The sequence below is a fragment of the Lonchura striata genome, chromosome 11 (assembly GCF_046129695.1).
Source record: "Lonchura striata isolate bLonStr1 chromosome 11, bLonStr1.mat, whole genome shotgun sequence".
NCBI lineage: Eukaryota > Metazoa > Chordata > Aves > Passeriformes > Estrildidae > Lonchura > Lonchura striata.
The window spans coordinates 21,183,195-21,200,742 of NC_134613.1; the positions used below are offsets into that span (position 1 = coordinate 21,183,195).

Genomic DNA, 17,548 nt, shown 5'->3' on the forward strand with positions numbered 1-17,548 from the left:
GAAAGACAAAATTCCTTATTTTACAAGAAAGAAAAGATTGCAGATGCTTTCATGTGTGCTCTGATGATACTGGTAGATAAATGAAAATAATTTCTGTGTCTAAATAAGTTGGTCAGTTCACATGAGGAGTTCAACACCAGCTGGATCTCACTTCTCCTGCTCATGGGTTGACTGAGGTGTGTGAACTTACACATTGCACACTTTGAGCTACCAGGACTACAGGCAGCATTCAGGTTTTATGGTGAAATGCAGCTGCTCTTAACCACAATACACCTTCAAGAAGTCATTCACAACTAACTGCTTTGTATTTGCTTTGCAATTCAAATAAAGTTCCTAAGGGCACTTGCTAGGGTTCTGTCAGGGATGAAGAAGACAGCATGGATGGAAGGGACCCAGCAGTGTATGGGAAATACACACTGTTTTGTGTATGTTCTGAGCAGGTTTAACCAGTGATTCCATCATTAAATGCTGAGGTGTCCACTCTGTCTAATAGTGCAAGAGATCATGCAGTCTTCTCTTCTGACATGGTTTCAGGGCTGCTTCTTGGTGTTTCTGGCAACTTCTGTTTTTTCATTTTTAATGCACAACTGGGGGTCTGGATGGCCAGCTATAGTTACAGTCTGACACCTGAGGGACCCTGGTTATTATCAGGTCTGGGCAGTCATTGCATCAGATACTGCTTGGCCAACGAACTGGGGAGGGTGAAGATGTCTCTCTTACGGTTTCAAACAGCTCACATTTGCATCTGATGTTTCATGTCAAAGGTAAACGAATATACTTGTTTAAATGTAGGAGTTTTTCAGTAAGGGAAGTCTACAGTAATCTGAAACTGTCTGAGCTTCTGCTTCAGATTCCTGCCTACTTAATGCAGTTGTGAAAACAGCCCAGCTGCCTTTCAAATATGTTAACAGCCAGCTTCTGTAATACTTTTTTTTTTTTCAATATTCTTTGCTCTTGTTGGGCTCCTTAGTGATGTAATACATTACGCATGTAGTAGTTTATCAGAAGGACTTTATATGTTTGTGTGAGTCACATAACTGGTTCTTGTTGGGACCTTAATTAAAGTTTTTCTGGTCCTTCACTTAAACTTCTCTCAGCTGAATTTTCTAATTCACCTTTTTAGTGGCCCTCTGCATATAAGATGCAGGGTTTGTTGACATGAAGAGAAAATGAGTTATTTTTGAAATTTTGAGGATTTCTGTTTTTAATACAATAATGGGAACAAATGGATGAGAGTTCTCACTTCTTTTTATAGTCATGGAATATTTCACTCCAGAAGCTGTTGAATCAGATATTTGAATACATGTTGCTATCTAACACTTGAGTCACATAGCTTTGCTGTGAAGCAGTAATGTTACTTAGGGTCAAACAGCTTAATTTTTCCATTTGCAGCAGCTCGCAAAAAGAGCAAATGGTAAAATCCAATTATTTCACCTGTCTTGCAGGTAATAAGTAACAGAGTTACTGTAGTATCCTGAACTTCAATTTCTCAACTAAACCATTTTAACTAACTGTGTGTGCTAGTTTCTTGCTAAGGACACAATAGTTTTGAAGTATCTGAAGAGTCAATATTATATTATCAGTGTAGTTAAGTTGACATTTTTGCAAAAGAATCCAAGTGGCTGGGTTAATCTTAATGGCATAATGCCCAGACTACCAGACATCACCTGCCAAAAAGAAAAATGCTTATAAGCAGAATGTATTTTGAATAATATTCTTGGTAAAAATGGAGTTTACCATGGTAAGTTTAGGTGTTGGGGTATGTATCCTAATGTTCTAAACTTCTGGTTTTAATGCTTGCCCTGTACTTGATTAGGGCAGTCTTAGCTCGTGATTGATTTGGACATCCAAATGGAGGGCAGTAACGCTGTTAAGATGAAGTACTTGTACTTGGATCGATAAAATGTTTTGGGCTGTAAGGAATTTCATTCTAGGCTGCTTTTAAAAGTGGCTGCTGACATTGGAGAGGTCATGGGAGTCAGACAGTTGCTTGCCTGTGGTGCCCAGCACCATTTTCCTCAGTTCCTTGATGCAGCCTAAATTCTGCCTGTATGTAATCCTTTTGCAGATTATCACAGCTGAGTGGATTCATCTCACTTGTATGTTGTTTTATTATTTGCTACCTGTCTGCCTTGGATTCTGAAATGTTTAGATTACAAAGAAACTGTCTCCATGCATGTCTGGAGAGGACCTGCTCTCTGATCTGCTGTAGCTCCCCCACCACCAACAATTGTGGTTTATTTTATTTAAATATGATGGGACTGTTTGCTTAAAACAGTGCAGAGCTGGGAATAATACTTTGAAATGTGGTTTTAATATCTTAGAAATACTAAGTATATATAGTATATACTTAGTATAGCTTAAAAAAAATTTAGAAGTTTGAACTGGTGGTGTATCTAAATTTTAAAAGCAGAGATTGATTCTTGAGCAAAGGCTGTGGCAGCCACAGAGTAAGAAACTTGCCACTAATCTTTGTTAGAAACACGTAGGCGTCTTTATGGTTTGAGTGTCTTTCTGAGGCATGCAGGCTGCTTGAAGCATTATGTTGTCGTGTCTGTCTGGTTTGTAATTGTTGCACTTCAACAATATGACTGCATGCTGTCATTTAATCAGACACTGAATAAATTATCAAGAAAGCTTTCTGGATAATTGTTCAGTGATTTAAAGCTTCTTATAGATCACTGATGTGTGTTCTCTCTTGTATTTCTTCTTGGGTTTCCTGTCCTATTTCCTTTAAAGGGGGGGTGCCTGTCACATGGAATCCTCAGGAAGACTGGAAGTGTGTAGTTGGTAAGAAAGAGAAATGGTTTGGAGACTGCCTGTCACAGCAGGTAAAAAAAGCCCTAGCAAAAAACCAACACAGATGGGAGTTGTGCAAGAAGCCTGGAGCCTGTGGCTTGTGCAGAACATGAAGAAAAGCTGATCTATAACATCAGGAAGAGGCAGATAACTGAGGATGAGCCAAACCTTGGGAAGATGTTTCCCAAGTACAGAACGGGAGCGTTCAGCGCTCTGCGTCACAGAGCCACTGTTGACTGAAGCCAACTTGGAAGCCAGAACCCACTTGCAAGGGCACAGTGTGCAAGGAAGAATCTTGTTTATAATCCTTCTATTTTCCATTCTCTCATCTACTCGCGTTTCTCCCTTACTGAGAACTTCAATAAGATCTGGCATTGTTAGGTTTGAAGCCTGACTTGAGGAAGCTCTCTGTAGGATATAAGGTATAAGCAAAGCCACAGAATGCTGTGGCTGCCTTCAGATCCTATTACATTCCTGGAGTCAGCTGTAAATGTTTTTGATTGCTGTAATGTTTGTTCAGGAACATGTGTTGAAGTTGCTGTCCTGTGGCTGTTTGTGTATTACCTCAACAGTTTGTACTTTGCAGGCACAGGGGACAGTTCTGCTCTTCGTAAAAAGTAGCAAAGAATTACTAGAAGTTTACTCATTAGCTAATATTTAGACGTCATGGAGTTCTAGAACTCTTGATGCAAATCCAAAAAATCAGTTTGCTGAAATACCAAATTTGTACAATTTTCTACAATAGGGAAACTCTGTGTCAAATAAGAGTACCTCATAATTTATGTTCTGGGGTGTTTTTTCCAGTAGAAGAAAGTAAAAGACAGACACAAATGTCTTTTATTTACACCTTTCCTAGGGAGAAATCTGCTCTGATTTCTATTCTTGCCTTGGGAAAAATGTACGAGTTCTGCACCAGTCAGTTTGAATGTACTGAGCACAGACACTGCTTTACCTGACTGCAGAATTGCTGCTTTGGCATTTGCTCCAAGGAAAGTGAACTGCAGCCTGTAGAATTTGAATGCAATTTTAAAGAGTGTATTTGAAGTATTAAGAGTAATCTCATAACATTGCCCTACAGTATGTGCTGTGTTCTGAGTATTTTTTCTGCCTGTCTTAATTTCTATACATTTCAAGTCTTGTGTCAGGATGCTGCTTGATTTAGCTCAGTTGGCACCTTGTTTAATTTTGAATTGTGAGTAAAAGTAGTGCACTGTATTTGTGCTTTTTTCGATGTTGCTTTTGTGTGGTTTTTTTCTGCAAAATAATCTAGTGTGAGGTGTGGTTATGGTAAGTCGGAACTTATACATATGGATATTTTTATCTAGTATTGGTTTATGAATGTTCAGTTCTTTACATGTAGGTTATAGGTTGAGATTCTAAATGGTTGTAAAATAGTGTTTCCCCTCCAAAACACACACAAAAAAAGCTTCAGTACTCCTCAGAAAGGATGATCTACTTAAATCATGTTCTCAGAGACAAAAGGAACAACAGTGCTTTGTGTGGGTAAGGTTTTCTATATAGAAATGCCAGGAACCTTAAAACCTTTTTGTTTAACATATTGTTGTTTATGTTTAAAACGCTCCACCCATTGAATTCAGCCTGGCATGACCATGTTAAAAAAAGGAACAGAGCAAACCTTTAAATTAATTATCTATGAAGGGATGAAAGCGATTAGTGACCACATAGACCAAAAAAAAAAAAAGTGATGCATCTTATCTAGAATTTCACAGAAATCTGACCAGGTGAATTTAGGACTTTGCAGCTGAATTCTCTTCCAGGAACTGTGAAACATCTCCTGTCTGTGTACAGTGAGTAGCTCTGGGGAGGGCAGTGCTCTGTGTGCTCTGCTGATTGCCATAGAGATAAACAGAGATGTGACAAGTGGGGCAGAGCCATAGTGAGAACTCGGCGATAATGAGCTACACCTTTGCCAAATGCATGTTGCTATGCAAAATCAGATTATCTGTATTCTCTGATCTATTGATAAAGTTAAATTGAGATGGGAGAGGTAATGAGCCAAGGTAGCAGTAATTAAAGCTTGAGTGTCACTGCTGTAACTGATGAAATATGAAGACTTCTGGAAAGAGATTTCACAATGACAATATTTTTTCTTAAAGCCATGTCTTTAACGGTATGTTAAGTATTATCTAAAAATGCATCAGTGAGCCTGAAGAAGATTAATGAAGTATAAAGGTGTTGCAAAACCAGAAAGTTCCATTCTGGTTGGTAAATATATTAATAGGCAACTGAACAGTACTGTATATGTATTTTATTCTCTCTTATTGTAAGATGAAGAAAAAGATGAGAATATTTTAATTGATCACACTATTAGTTGTTTGTTGTTTAGTTAATGGTCAGTGCTGTGTGAAGATGTCTTGTTCAGCTGACTCTTTCCCAGTCATTATTAGGCTGCTTTTAAACCATGAAATTTATTTTCCCTGCTGAGAACAACAGCAAGGTTTTGGTGATCCCCGTCCCAAGACGAGGATAAAAAATACATTTCACGGGGTCTCCTGTACAAAGGAGTGCTGTTTTGTGGCAGCTTTTATTGTGGGTCAAGTGTTGTATAATTTAAAGCCATCTCTGGCAGACATGTTCTTAGCAGAAGGTTGAATTTTGGAAGGTTCCTCTGGTGGCTCCCTTCGTTTGAGCCCAAGAGGAGTTGTAATAACACAGATGTGGCTCTGTGCCATTTTTTGGCCACATGGTAGTTAAGTTCCACAGTCATTACAAATTCCTGATAAGAATGAGGCAAATGCTTTTGATCTTGAGAAACATTTAATGTGTTTTATATGTATATTTTGCTTCAGGAAAGAAACCTTGCTTCTGTGGCTTATAATGTACTGATGTCTATGGGGTTAAAAGCTGGGTTTAAATGCTTCGAGTTGCACTTTGAGCTTGTCATTGTGAAAGCTGTCAAACATCAGTTTTACACTAATTAAATACCTGCAAATGCTCTTCTGTTATGGAGCAATCATAGCCAAACTTAAGTTTAGATTTCTGCATCTAGTTCATTAATTTTCCAACAGCTGTAAATGGAAAAAAAAAAGGGGAGAATTTATCTGATCAAAAGTTCTAAAATTGTGATCAAACTGACACAGTTGTTTAAAAGCGCTGGTTCATTCAGTAGGAAATCAGTCCTTTTGGCCTCCGCTTTTACATATTGGGGTTTGTTTTGTTAACAGTGTCCTGAATCATCTTTGTTTGTGGCTATTTTTGTATACCGTGGAAAAGGCACTTCTTTCAACAAATTACATGATAAATTAGGAGCAAGTTTCTTGAGAAACTCTCTGGAGCATGTTTTCCAGACAGCTATTCAGTCATGCAGTTATTTTCTTAATCTGTTTGTAGGAGTCTGGCAGCAGAATTCTTGTGATTACTTAAGATTTTATATTCTGCTTGTATCTAAAATTGGATTTTAATCCAGTATTGAAAGTTTAGTTCTCTTACTGTAGTCTTTCTCCACTGTTAGCTCAGCAGTTTCCAGATCTTATTTTCTAGTTATGTTCTAAAGTATTTTTGAGAATGCAAGGATAAATTAGTTTAGAAAATACCAAAGTTATGGATGGGAATAATAAAATAAAATTTAGTGTTACTTGAAAAGATGTAGTAAATATGTATATAGCTTGATTATGGCTGCTTTGGTTCTAGGGAGTATAAATTATAAATACTCGGGATTATAGAGATTTTTTGGTCTGAAGAGTAGGCCAAGAAAAAGTATATAGTCAGAGTATTGAGTATTATTAAATCTTAACATTTAATTGAAAGTAACTAACCAGAACAGAATTCCTGGCTGTTCCTGATCCTGGGCAAGGCCACATTTGTCACGTTGTCTAGGAGTGCAAGTACTGTCATAGGTGATGCTGATAGTTCTGGAAAACTGGTCTGTCAGGTCAGGAAAATCTTAACTTAAAAGTGCATTCTAGGAGTAATAAAACTTGTTTTTAAAACAGACATTTGAATCTTAGTTCATTTTTGATACAGTTCAGATTTCTGTAGTTCTGTGTGCAAGAAAATGGAGTTCTTCCACTTCATCTTAGGCAGGACTGAATGCATGGAGGAAATGGCAGAAAGGGCCTTTTCCAGCAATGGTAGATTTAAGTAGTACTTGGAAGGTGCAGTTCTTCAGTAAGGATATTTTTTGAAAATACTTTATGATCTTCTATAATGCCTTCAAAACATGATTTGAAAAGCTCTGTTACTTACAAAGTAGGAGCTCAAAAATAGATTTGATGTTAGTGTGGAAGATGAGGACCGTGTTCGGTTACAAAACTCCACAAATCTTAAAAGTATAATTTATTTAAATTGTCTTGTTACTTTCAGCTGGGAAGAATAACACATCTCTGGTACAAGTATTTTATGATGCATAAAACCTGAATATCAATAAAGAATTGTTTATGGCTTCCTGTTTTTTACGTTGTCCCACTTAAAAAAAAAAAAGTAATTTTGGCTAAGGGTTATATTATTGTTTTATAACAATGCTTGTGTATCACTTGGTGGCTGAGGACCTTGAAGCTGTGAGGCCACTCTCATTTACTGTGAGGCTCTGCTTGGATGGAGAAGAATGGCTTCTAAACTCAGGATGAAAAAAAAGATTTATTTCCTAGGATTGTGGTTCAGCAAGTAGGGAGAGATAAATGACAGCATGTACCCTGGTTTTGGAAGGGTGCCGTGTGATTGTTTAACAGTTCTCTCTGACATTACTCACAGCAATGTATGGTGACAGGGCTATAGAAATGTGGCTGGAGAAACTGCTTTGGTACTGGTTTTGCACACCTCTGCAAAAAACCCCAGCAAGGATCTGCGTGTGCCTCTGTTAAGTGCAGACATAAAGGTATGGAAAAATCCCTTTGCTGGGAATTTTAATTTTCAAATTTAACTTCCAGGTGGTAGCATTGAATTTTGGAGCAGGGCTGGCAGAATGTCCAGAGCACAGAGATGACATCCCATGGACCTCGCCATGTGTCAGTGCAGTCATATCTGAGTGAACATGTTTTGTGTAATTAGTATGGGATTTAGAAAAAAAGGTGTTTGCAGTTGGGTACTTACTTTATATGGTTTGCATCTCTTTGAAGTGCTGAATGAGAAAATGTTCTTCTTTCTCACTTCTGGACAGTGAAATGGAGTCTGAGAATCATGTTTGGCCGTGTTCCACACAGCCCTTTAACCTTTAGATAAATTACTTTGGTGAAGACATTCTTTGACTCCTTTTCTTTTCCTAGCTACTTCTACTCAGCGCTGTGGGGCAGGGAGAGAGGACACTGACATTTGTCCATTATTAGTACTGTGGAAAAATGAGATACTCTGTGTGATCTGCCTTGTGGGTGTGCAGCAGCCTACACGTGGTGGGGCTCATCTCCGTGTTGCTGTGAATGAGAATTTTTATATTCTGCTGATGTGAGTGTGCAAAACGTCAGAATAACCAGCAAGTGCAGTTCAGCTGTAATCAGTCTGTGCTCACCAGTTCATGCTGAGGGGGCCATATCTACAAAAATACCTGCACAGGCTCCTTTAAGACTAGAAAAAGACCTATTAATCTTGGTTTAGTAAAAACTACTCTCTGCTATTTAGTAAGCCATAGCCAAGGCTCGTGGAAGATGCATCTCTGCAGATCTGTGTTTTCATGCAAATGCTCTGACGTCAGGACACGTTCCTTTGTGTGCATTGCAGTAAATGAGCCGTGAGGAGACGGGACTGTCAGATGTAACCTGTAACCATGGTGGTGAAATGGAAGTTTCAAGAAAACAGAGTCAGAGGGAAATAAAAGGAAATTAAATGGAAGGAGTATGATTCTGACACAGTTTTTCCTAACCTGTTCTGCCAGGAGGCTTCCAGACCTTGTGCAGTTTTGCACAGTTATAATGTGCTTCCACTGAACCATTGAAATAGTCTTTTTAAATAGGTCAAATACAGTTTCCTTGCTTTAAAGTTACATCTCTCTCAACAATCTGTGAAACTGAGAGCAATCTTGGCAACCAAATCGGATGAGCTCCTGAAGATGTGCAGTTGTGAGGGTATGTTTTTGCGTATGGTTCTGTTGTCTGTCAGTAATTAGTGTGCAGTTTTCACATGTTTTGGGGAAGAGAATAAATCCAGAAAATTTGGAATAGTTTACTTTTAAACAAATAGAGAGACTATTACCTGGACAGGACAAATATAATTTTTCTTGCCTTTATTGCAAGCTGACATAATTTTCCATTTGAAGTTCAGCATGAAGCATGTGGGATTTTTCCCTTCTTTTTCTCTTCTTACTCTAATTATTTTGTTTAATATATACCCTGAAGTCCTTCTTTAAGACAAACTTACTTTTGCTGCTGTGTGCCTGGTGCAAGTCATGTGAAGCAGCTTTGGTGATTCAATTCTGTCACTTAAGGAAGTAGAACTTCATCAAGAGGACTTTGTGTTAGTTTCATATTTAGTCTCAGATGTAAATGTGGGTCGATCTTCATGTGTATATCAGCAGGTTTTCCTTTGTTTGGGCAGAAGTGTGTTGATATTCTAGGTGAAATGGCTTTGTGAATTAAGAGCTTCACCTAATTGTATGTTTGTAATCCAATTTATGTTTTAGCAAAACGAAAACTTTTTTAGTTACATTCCTAATGGCACCCTGTGTTTGAACCCAGTCTCATATCTTATCTTACATAGTTTTGTTACTAGTCAGGATAGAAAATAAAACCACAACTCTGACATGATCAAGGATGAGTAAAAGGAAAAGTCCTTGTTCTCATTAGAAATGTAATGTGCCTTTGTCACTGGTAGTAACTTCCCATTGGGATGTTCTGAGCATGCATGGAAAGTGCCTTTTTACTGCACAGTTTTCTCTGATTTTACAGCTGTGTCAAGATCCTTTCTGCCCTGAGCTCAAGCCAAACTTCTGTTTGAGTTCTGAGCTTTGAAAATCACCTTGAGTGGGACTTCAGAATGCCAGGGATGCTGCATCCCGGAGCTGGGCTGCCTTTGGAAAATGCAATTCCAGGGCAGCTCCCGGTGTCCATAGCAACCTGTGGCAGAGGGAGGAGAGCCTGGACCGGGCTGGGCACACAAGCAGACAGGAATTGGGATTTTCTAAGTGATACAAGTATTGAAGGTTGAAGAAAGTCAGACCTGAGATGAGAGGGAACAGTGAACTATGGTAAATGGAGAATAGTTTGAGGTTTTTATGCCTTAGAGCATGAGCATTGTAAAAGACCTGAAATGACACCCCAAAGCTGTAACAGAGTATTGGTGAAAATTACTGTTTCCCATTTCCCTTTGTGTGACAGTGCACAGAGCAGATAAGTTTCCCTGCTACTGTGCCTTCCATTAGCTCATACAAAACATTTGTGCATCTCTTATTTTGTGTTCTTTAGTACTTATATCATCTCACATCATATTTATCTTTCTTTCTCCCTTTTCCCCAGAGTTCCTTATTTTATTCACTGCATAGACTTGCTTTTTAGTATGTGTCACAGGAGGCAGATAGACTTCAGAAGTTCCTGATTCAAAACCATTTAATATGTGGTTTATATTTTTATTACTCTATTCCTGTGTTCTTTCTTGGCCATCCTAGTGATATCTGCTAGGAGCCACAGATAACATGCTGCACCAGATGGATCTTTGGCCTCTTGTGGTGGCCATTTCTGCGTACTGGTGAAGATTGAGGGAGGGCTTTAAAAGCAGAGTAATTCTGGTAATTCTGTATTCAGAGAACTGTTTCAATAATACATGTTTCAAATGGTAGATTTAAAAAATGAAGCCACACATGAAGGAGAAAACAAATTCTAAGAGTTGGTTAGCGATCCTTTGATTAAGTATGTTCAAGGGATGCAACCAGATTTTTCCAGAACTAAATTTAATGTGTGATCATAGCATGAGCTGAGAAATTCTTCTGAAAGAAAAGTGGGATAAATTGATATGCCAACTGTTGTTTCCCTGGAAGATATTCCCTGGTTGCTGTAGGTTGTGTAGAGGCTGCTTCATCTGGTCTTCGCTGTCTATTAATTATCTTCTTAGCAGCACCTTGGAAGAAATCCTTTTTCATGAAGAAAACAAAAGCAGTGCAGTGTTGATGGATGTTTTCAAATGTTTTGCTTTATAGACAGTGTTTAGTGCATATCCTTTAGACCAGTGGACATCATACTGTCTAAGTGTTGTTTTAATTTAAATTTCATGAAATAGTATTTCTACATACTCTTGGGCGTTTTGTGATGTTTTTTTAAAGCAGTCCTTTGTTGCTGTCAGGTAAATAGAAAATGACATCCCTTCATTTTGTGATGTTCCTCCACCTCTGTTTTTTTCCTCCCAAGAACATCATGTCTGTTTCCTCGGTGTAAATTGAATGTATTGTGAAGTGTAGCCTGTGACTAATCGCCTTTGCTGTCTCTGCTCATTAACTGTCTGATGGTGATGTGGTTGCACCACTTTCTACACATGGCCTCAAGGATATGGCATGGTGACACCCAGATTAAAATATGCAAGGCTTTACTTCAGGAGATGTTTTGGGTTGGGAAGTTAGAGAGGTTATCAGCTAATACTGGGGCTGGTTTTACCCCTTTGAATGAGTATTAGGTGATAATAAGGTAAATAAGTTGTACCTATTTCATATTTATATATTCTAGTATATCCTTCATGTTCTAGAAGTCATTTAATTTAAATTTTTCTCCAGTTTTCTTCAATTAATGTTATCCTACAATTCAAGCAGTATGTCTGGAATATGGCTTAGCAGTTTTTTAACTGGAAATACATTTGAAGTTTGTTAAATATCAGGTAGTTCAATGCAGATTTAATTCTGATGACACTCTGGCTTTTCAAATTTCCTGCACATTTCTCTTGGTGAATAATACAACAATGAAACAGTGCTGGGCTGCAAATGGGTATTGGCAGATGTGGCACTTACAGGTTATTGGGGAGAGAGGAACTCTGTCAGGTCTCCGGTCTTCCTTGGTGTCATGGTAACCATGAAATAGTTTTGTTGCAAAACTGTTTTCTCTGGTCTCTTTTCAGTAGGGAGATTCCCTCTTTCCTTCTCTCTCTTGTTTCCCAATGGAACCCCAAGAATTGGCTCACAAAAGGAGATGTAATTTGGCTTAGGATAAGAAACTTGATATTTTCATGGCCTTGTTTTGTTATTTTTGTGATAATTTTTAATTTGTGAAAGTTTTAAGAGAAAACAAGCAACACAAAATGTTTCTTTATAAGATTTCCTAAAATATTGAATGGAGTTTACCAAAACTTGTAAATGTGTGAAACCTCAGATAACTAAAGGCCTAAAGCTTAAAGTGATGAGCACCACCCCTTTGATAATTGTATTTTTGAGGCATTCAGTTGGAAGTGTGTGAAATGATTGGTCATTTTAAGTCTGTAGTTTGTATGTAGAATGCAGCAAACCAGTGGGAGTTTAATTAGAAGACAGTGTGTAGTGTAATACTTTACTAATGAAAACACTTGATTTCTCACAGAAATTTCGTGGTGCACATGTTTTTTGGCTCTATGGGTTTTTAATGATACTTCCTTCTTAGTAATTTGTACGTTAATATTTTCAATTTTTTTTAGGTGCTTATAAGAAGAAGTAGGAACCGTTTCTCAAGCTGAAGACAAAGTAAAAGAAAACTGTATCATGTGTTAGAACACTGAAGAGGGACATTTCTCGGATTAGTTTATTTCTGGATTGCTAAACAAAAGAAAGAAGAGACGAAAATGGGGAGAAAGAAAATACAGATCACGAGAATAATGGATGAACGGAATAGGCAGGTGAGAAACAAGAATTCTGCATGAACAGGCCCATCAGTAATCTTAAAAATTAATGCAAAGTTTGAATACATTCATCCTAATTCACTGTTCTAAAGCTAAGCTTTGTCTTCATATATCCACAGGTGCCCTTGCCGGAATATGAATAAGAAACCTCAATGATTTTATGAGTGTTTGAGGAAAAAATGTTATTTATAAGTAATAACTCTTACTACTTAAAATTTAAAATTGCTGTTTCTATTTAAATGGTGCCCTACTGTGCTAGCAGTAGAGTGGAGGGGTGTTTAAACAGACACATGGCTTGATCTGGTAACTACTGGGAGCACTTACTCCTGGAGGCAGAGAAAGGATGAGAAATTCAGGAAGGATCCAGTTAAGGTATTTTCTGTAGCACTTCGACAGAGGAATTTGAGGTAGCTGTGGGCAGTATCCTCAGTCCTTTGGATACAGTAACAAATTCTGTTAATGTTCCATTTAAAAGCATTGATTTATATTTCTTGTAAGAGCTGTTTGCTACAACAGTCTTTAAAAATTGTCAGTCAGAAGAGGGGAAGAGGGCTCAAAATGAGTGTTTCAGGGAAAGCTGCTCACTTGTGCTTGTGCCCTAACAGAGAGGTGCCCTGTGAACTTGAAAAGTACCAAAAGTTGATGACTCTTGCAGTAATGCTTCCTTTTTTAATTTCTGAATTGCTACATGAGATACAAAATAAAATCTTAGTTGCATACTGAAAATATATAGTGGGATAACTGGAAGCTGTCATTTTTAAGGCAAATTATTAGAGGAATGATCTTACTACATTAAGATCTTAAAGAGCAGTGCTGGTGGCTGAGGCCAAAGGTGCTGCTGGCCAACATCCTTTGTCCACTGATGGTCATGGGCAAATACGTGTGGGCTGGAGATGCACATGTACACAGCCCTGTAATCCTCTTCCAGCTTTTAACTATTCTTAGCTCAGGGATTTCCTGAGCTGGATGTGGTTTCCGTATATTTAGTAACCATTAATGGGTTTTTTTTTGTTTGTTTTCCCCACCCCCCACCAGGAAAGTTCAGTTATCCTTTGAGCCCTTATAATGTTGCAGCATTTACAACATTTTTTGTCAAGAATTTTCTATTGGTCTATTGCCCGTTGTTTCAAGAAACACCATTCTGTTTGTCCTTTTTCATGGTTCTGTCAATTATTCATCTCTTGTATGGAAGAGCCAGCAGTGACTTCCTATCTAGAGTCTGTCCACACTTGCTTATTTTCTCTTTAAGTAAGTTTTTTTCAGGCTATAGCTGGCTTGCTTGCTTAGTTGTTTTAATACAGAATTTGTTTCATACCTCTTGCTCCTTTTCCTTGAACCTTTTAGAGTATTGCTCCATTACTTCTGATGGCCAAGGGCCTCAGAATTCAGGGTGCAGACAAAATATGGACTTGTATAGTGGTGTGCTGCTGTTTTGTTCTGTTCCCTTCCTGCTGTTTGATTTCCTTTTTTAACTTCTGAGCAGCAGCTTGACGTTGGGGCAATGTCAGAATTCCATGGGACTCTCTTGCTGCTGACACATCAGCTCAGAGCCCATTGTTTTGTTGGTGAAATCAAGATTGTTTTTCTCCCTGTGTCGCTTTAAAGCAATGTAAACTCTGAGAAGTCTATATATAGCAAGAAAAGTATTATTGGAGTTTGGGAGAAAGCCAAGTATTGTGTTTGAACAGCTTTAATCACCCAGTGACTTTATGTTTGATGTAGATAAATGTCTTAAGTACACGTAGTAAAAGTAGATGAATTAATGACTTCAGTTCTTTTCAGCTCTTGCTCTACAACTTAAAGCACATGGAGGAGATGGAAATTGATCCCAATTAGTCCTTTTTTAAAATTAATCTGGATTTGATTGGGCAACCTTGGTTTTGTTCTGCTTGAGAAACAAATAGCTTGCACTTCTACCCTGACTTTGGTGAGGTGTTTTGTTGTTTTTTTTTTTTTCCCCAGGAGAAATTGGTTTTTTTCTTTCGATTCCCCATCCCATTGTTCAGATTGAAACAATGGAGAGGATCAGTGCATTTGTATAAAATTTTAGACCACTTAGACCATTGCTGTGACTGAAGCAAAATGGGGAGGTGAAATTCTAGTTTTGTTTCTGGCAGGTTTTTGGCTAGCACCTTTTTGGGCTATTTAGTGATGAGGAAGAGGATTTAAGCTCTAACTTAAAAGTAGAATTAGGCTTGCTTTATCCTTTTTCCTCTGGAAACTCAGATGAAAACACATTGCATCTTGTTTTTACAAGGTTTTAAAGAGATTAAATAGTTTTTGTTAGTGGAATCTTAATTTTTTAATGTAGAGGTATCTTTGGCTTTCATCCCACTGGTGTCCTGTGGTTTTGGTTGCCAGGAAATGGAATTTTAACATATTAGAATGCCCTGATGCACTGGGCATTTATAAGATATTTACTTTGACATTTTTTTTCTTTGATCCAGATAAGGAGGGCATTCAGGGTTTGTTTTGAACAGCAAGTGTAGTTCAGTTGTGCCCTATCAGGTTTTCTATGGCATGTATAGCTGGTGAGTAGGTCATTCATAGACATGCCTGTGATGTCCTTGATTGGGTGTTCAGTTTGAGGTTTAGATTTTCTTTGTTTGAAAATATAATTAGAATGGGACAGAGCTTTGTCTGCAAAGCAAGTTCATGTAACTTGTGTGGGAAGAAAAACTACTGTTTTGTCAGAAGCATCATATTTCTGATGGGATTGTATGTGAGCTCAAAACAGAATATATAGACCATTCCTCAGGGGGATTATGATTGTCATGAGACTGTCATTGTATTATTAATTAAGCAGCTTTATCTTCTTGAATGAGCTGTAGGACATTTATCTTCATTAAGCTGAAGAGAATCCAGCACAGTAAATTAGATATCAAAGGAGCTCAATCTTGCTGCCTTTGCTGTCTCCTCCTCACCCATTTTTTTGCTAAGCTATGTTAAAATAGTGCTGGGGAAATTATTTACCTGCAATAAAGAAAAATATTTTTTGAGGTTGGCATGGTCCTAAATGGAAGGGAAAAAGAGAAATTTAGAGAACTAGGACTGCTTTCGGGTTCTGAAATGAAAACTGAGTTTAAAATAATCTGTGTGCATTGTAGAAATGCTCAGGGTGCTGTGGTAGAGGGGTTTGTGCTAAGCACTGTCCAAGCACCTAGAGAAAAGTTGATGCCAGCTGAGAATCTCACGAGTGAAGCAGCCTTACAAGAGATGAAAAAGATAAAATTCCAGAAAAGAAATGGAGAGCTCTTGTCCAGGATCCTGCTGGTCCTCAGTGGCAGTAAACCTTAAATTCTTTTGTCTGAGGACTTCTCCAGGTGACACAGCACACACACATCTTGTTTATAAAGCCATTTTCCTGACAAACACTTAAGCAGTAGTACCTCTCTATACCTGCTCATACTCAGATAATAACCTTTTAAGTGTCAGAAGAGCAACAGCTGTGTATCCTCTGAGACTGTTAATGTGGTGGGAAGAATAGGATATACTTTATATTATTAATGGTATTAAAAAGTAATATGTGTGAGACAATGAGGAGAAAAAAGCCTTCAGGTGTGTACATACAGAAGAAGTTTCCCATCCATTTTCCCAAAAACTTGCTGTACGGCTTGGTAATTAAACTACAGACACTCAGAAAACAGGTTTGATTGTTTCTTGTGTCTTACTTCATTCCTCTCTTGCAAAAGCTCATTGAGTGTTGTCTGTGGGACATGGGGCATGTGGATCCCTCACCTGTCAGAGAGGCTTGTGCTTGGAATTGTAATAGTGGGATGTTAAATGCATTGACACTTTGATATCCTTGGCTGCTGCCTTTGAAAGGAGAGTTTTTAAACTTTTTTTTAAAATCATAACTGATGGTAGTTTTCATAACTCTTTCCTCCTTCCCTGATGGGCAGATGCTCCTGTGTCATGGTCTGTAATGGATTTGTTTCCCCACAGCAGTTCTAACTGGACAGAACAATTGTTTCCTGATATTTCCAAGTGGCAAAAAACAAGTCAAGATGACTTAATAGCAACAAAATAGCAAAATTCTTAGCTTTACATAATTAGAAATCATAGTGCATAGTAAGTGTCACTTCCATTAATTGTTCTGGTTTTTTTTTGGTTTTTTTTTTTTTAATTATAATTAAGGTTGTGAGTACCACAGAAGAAAATACCGTGATACCTGGAAAGTCAGTCTATTGAACAGAGGAAAGAAAGCTAAATTATCCTATTCTAACTAAAACTCTAACTAAAATTTAACTCTCCTTGGTAGTTATTTACCAGTGGAAGAGTTGGACGTATTGTGTAATTATTTAACTTATTCTAATAGAGAACATAGGGCCCTAAAATTGGCACCAGATAATATAGGCAGTTCTTGTGTTAAGCTGCATATTACAGTAGGAGCAAATGGTGTAGGCTCAATCAGTGTATGCCTTCATTATTTTCCTTCAAACCCTTGTCATTTGTTTTAAAAAAATAAATCAATCATTATTCTTTCTTCTCTAGGTCACCTTTACAAAGAGGAAGTTTGGATTAATGAAGAAGGCCTATGAGTTGAGTGTGCTCTGTGACTGTGAAATAGCACTCATCATTTTTAACAGCTCTAACAAACTCTTTCAGTATGCCAGCACTGACATGGACAAAGTTCTACTAAAATACACAGAATACAACGAGCCCCATGAAAGCAGAACCAACTCAGATATCGTTGAGGTAACAATTTGAGAAGACACATCAGTCTTCTTATCTCCTTAATAATTAAAACATAGAGCAATGTAGAGCATGTTAAGATATTTTAATTAAATGCTTTAACGTTACTTAATACCATGTTATAAAAATCTAAACTACTGCTTTTAGTTGGGTTTCTCTAAGGCAATAACTTGTCTCTACAGCCATGTTGTTTTCCCATCTGCCCTCCACCCCCTGCCAGTTTCTGGGAAACATGTTTGATTTCAATCACATTTGGCAATGGAAATAGAGGTGTGAAAAATGGTTGTTTTTCTGGGGAAGGAGGGGGAGAAATGTTCAAGGT

At 37.8% G+C, this 17,548-nt stretch overlaps 1 protein-coding gene across 5 annotated transcripts in view; it reads left to right on the forward strand.

Moving 5' to 3' along the window:
• MEF2A (myocyte enhancer factor 2A) overlaps window positions 1–17,548 on the forward strand; it is an 82,524-nt gene that overhangs the window by 21,512 nt on the left and 43,464 nt on the right. For all 5 annotated transcript variants that reach the window (XM_077785929.1, XM_021552597.3, XM_021552596.3 and 2 more), the window contains exons 2-3: window positions 12,331–12,528; window positions 17,026–17,229. In XM_077785929.1, the coding sequence (XP_077642055.1) occupies window positions 12,475–12,528; window positions 17,026–17,229 (258 nt within the window). In that variant the 5' untranslated portion in view covers window positions 12,331–12,474. The remainder of the gene's footprint in view (window positions 1–12,330; window positions 12,529–17,025; window positions 17,230–17,548) is intronic.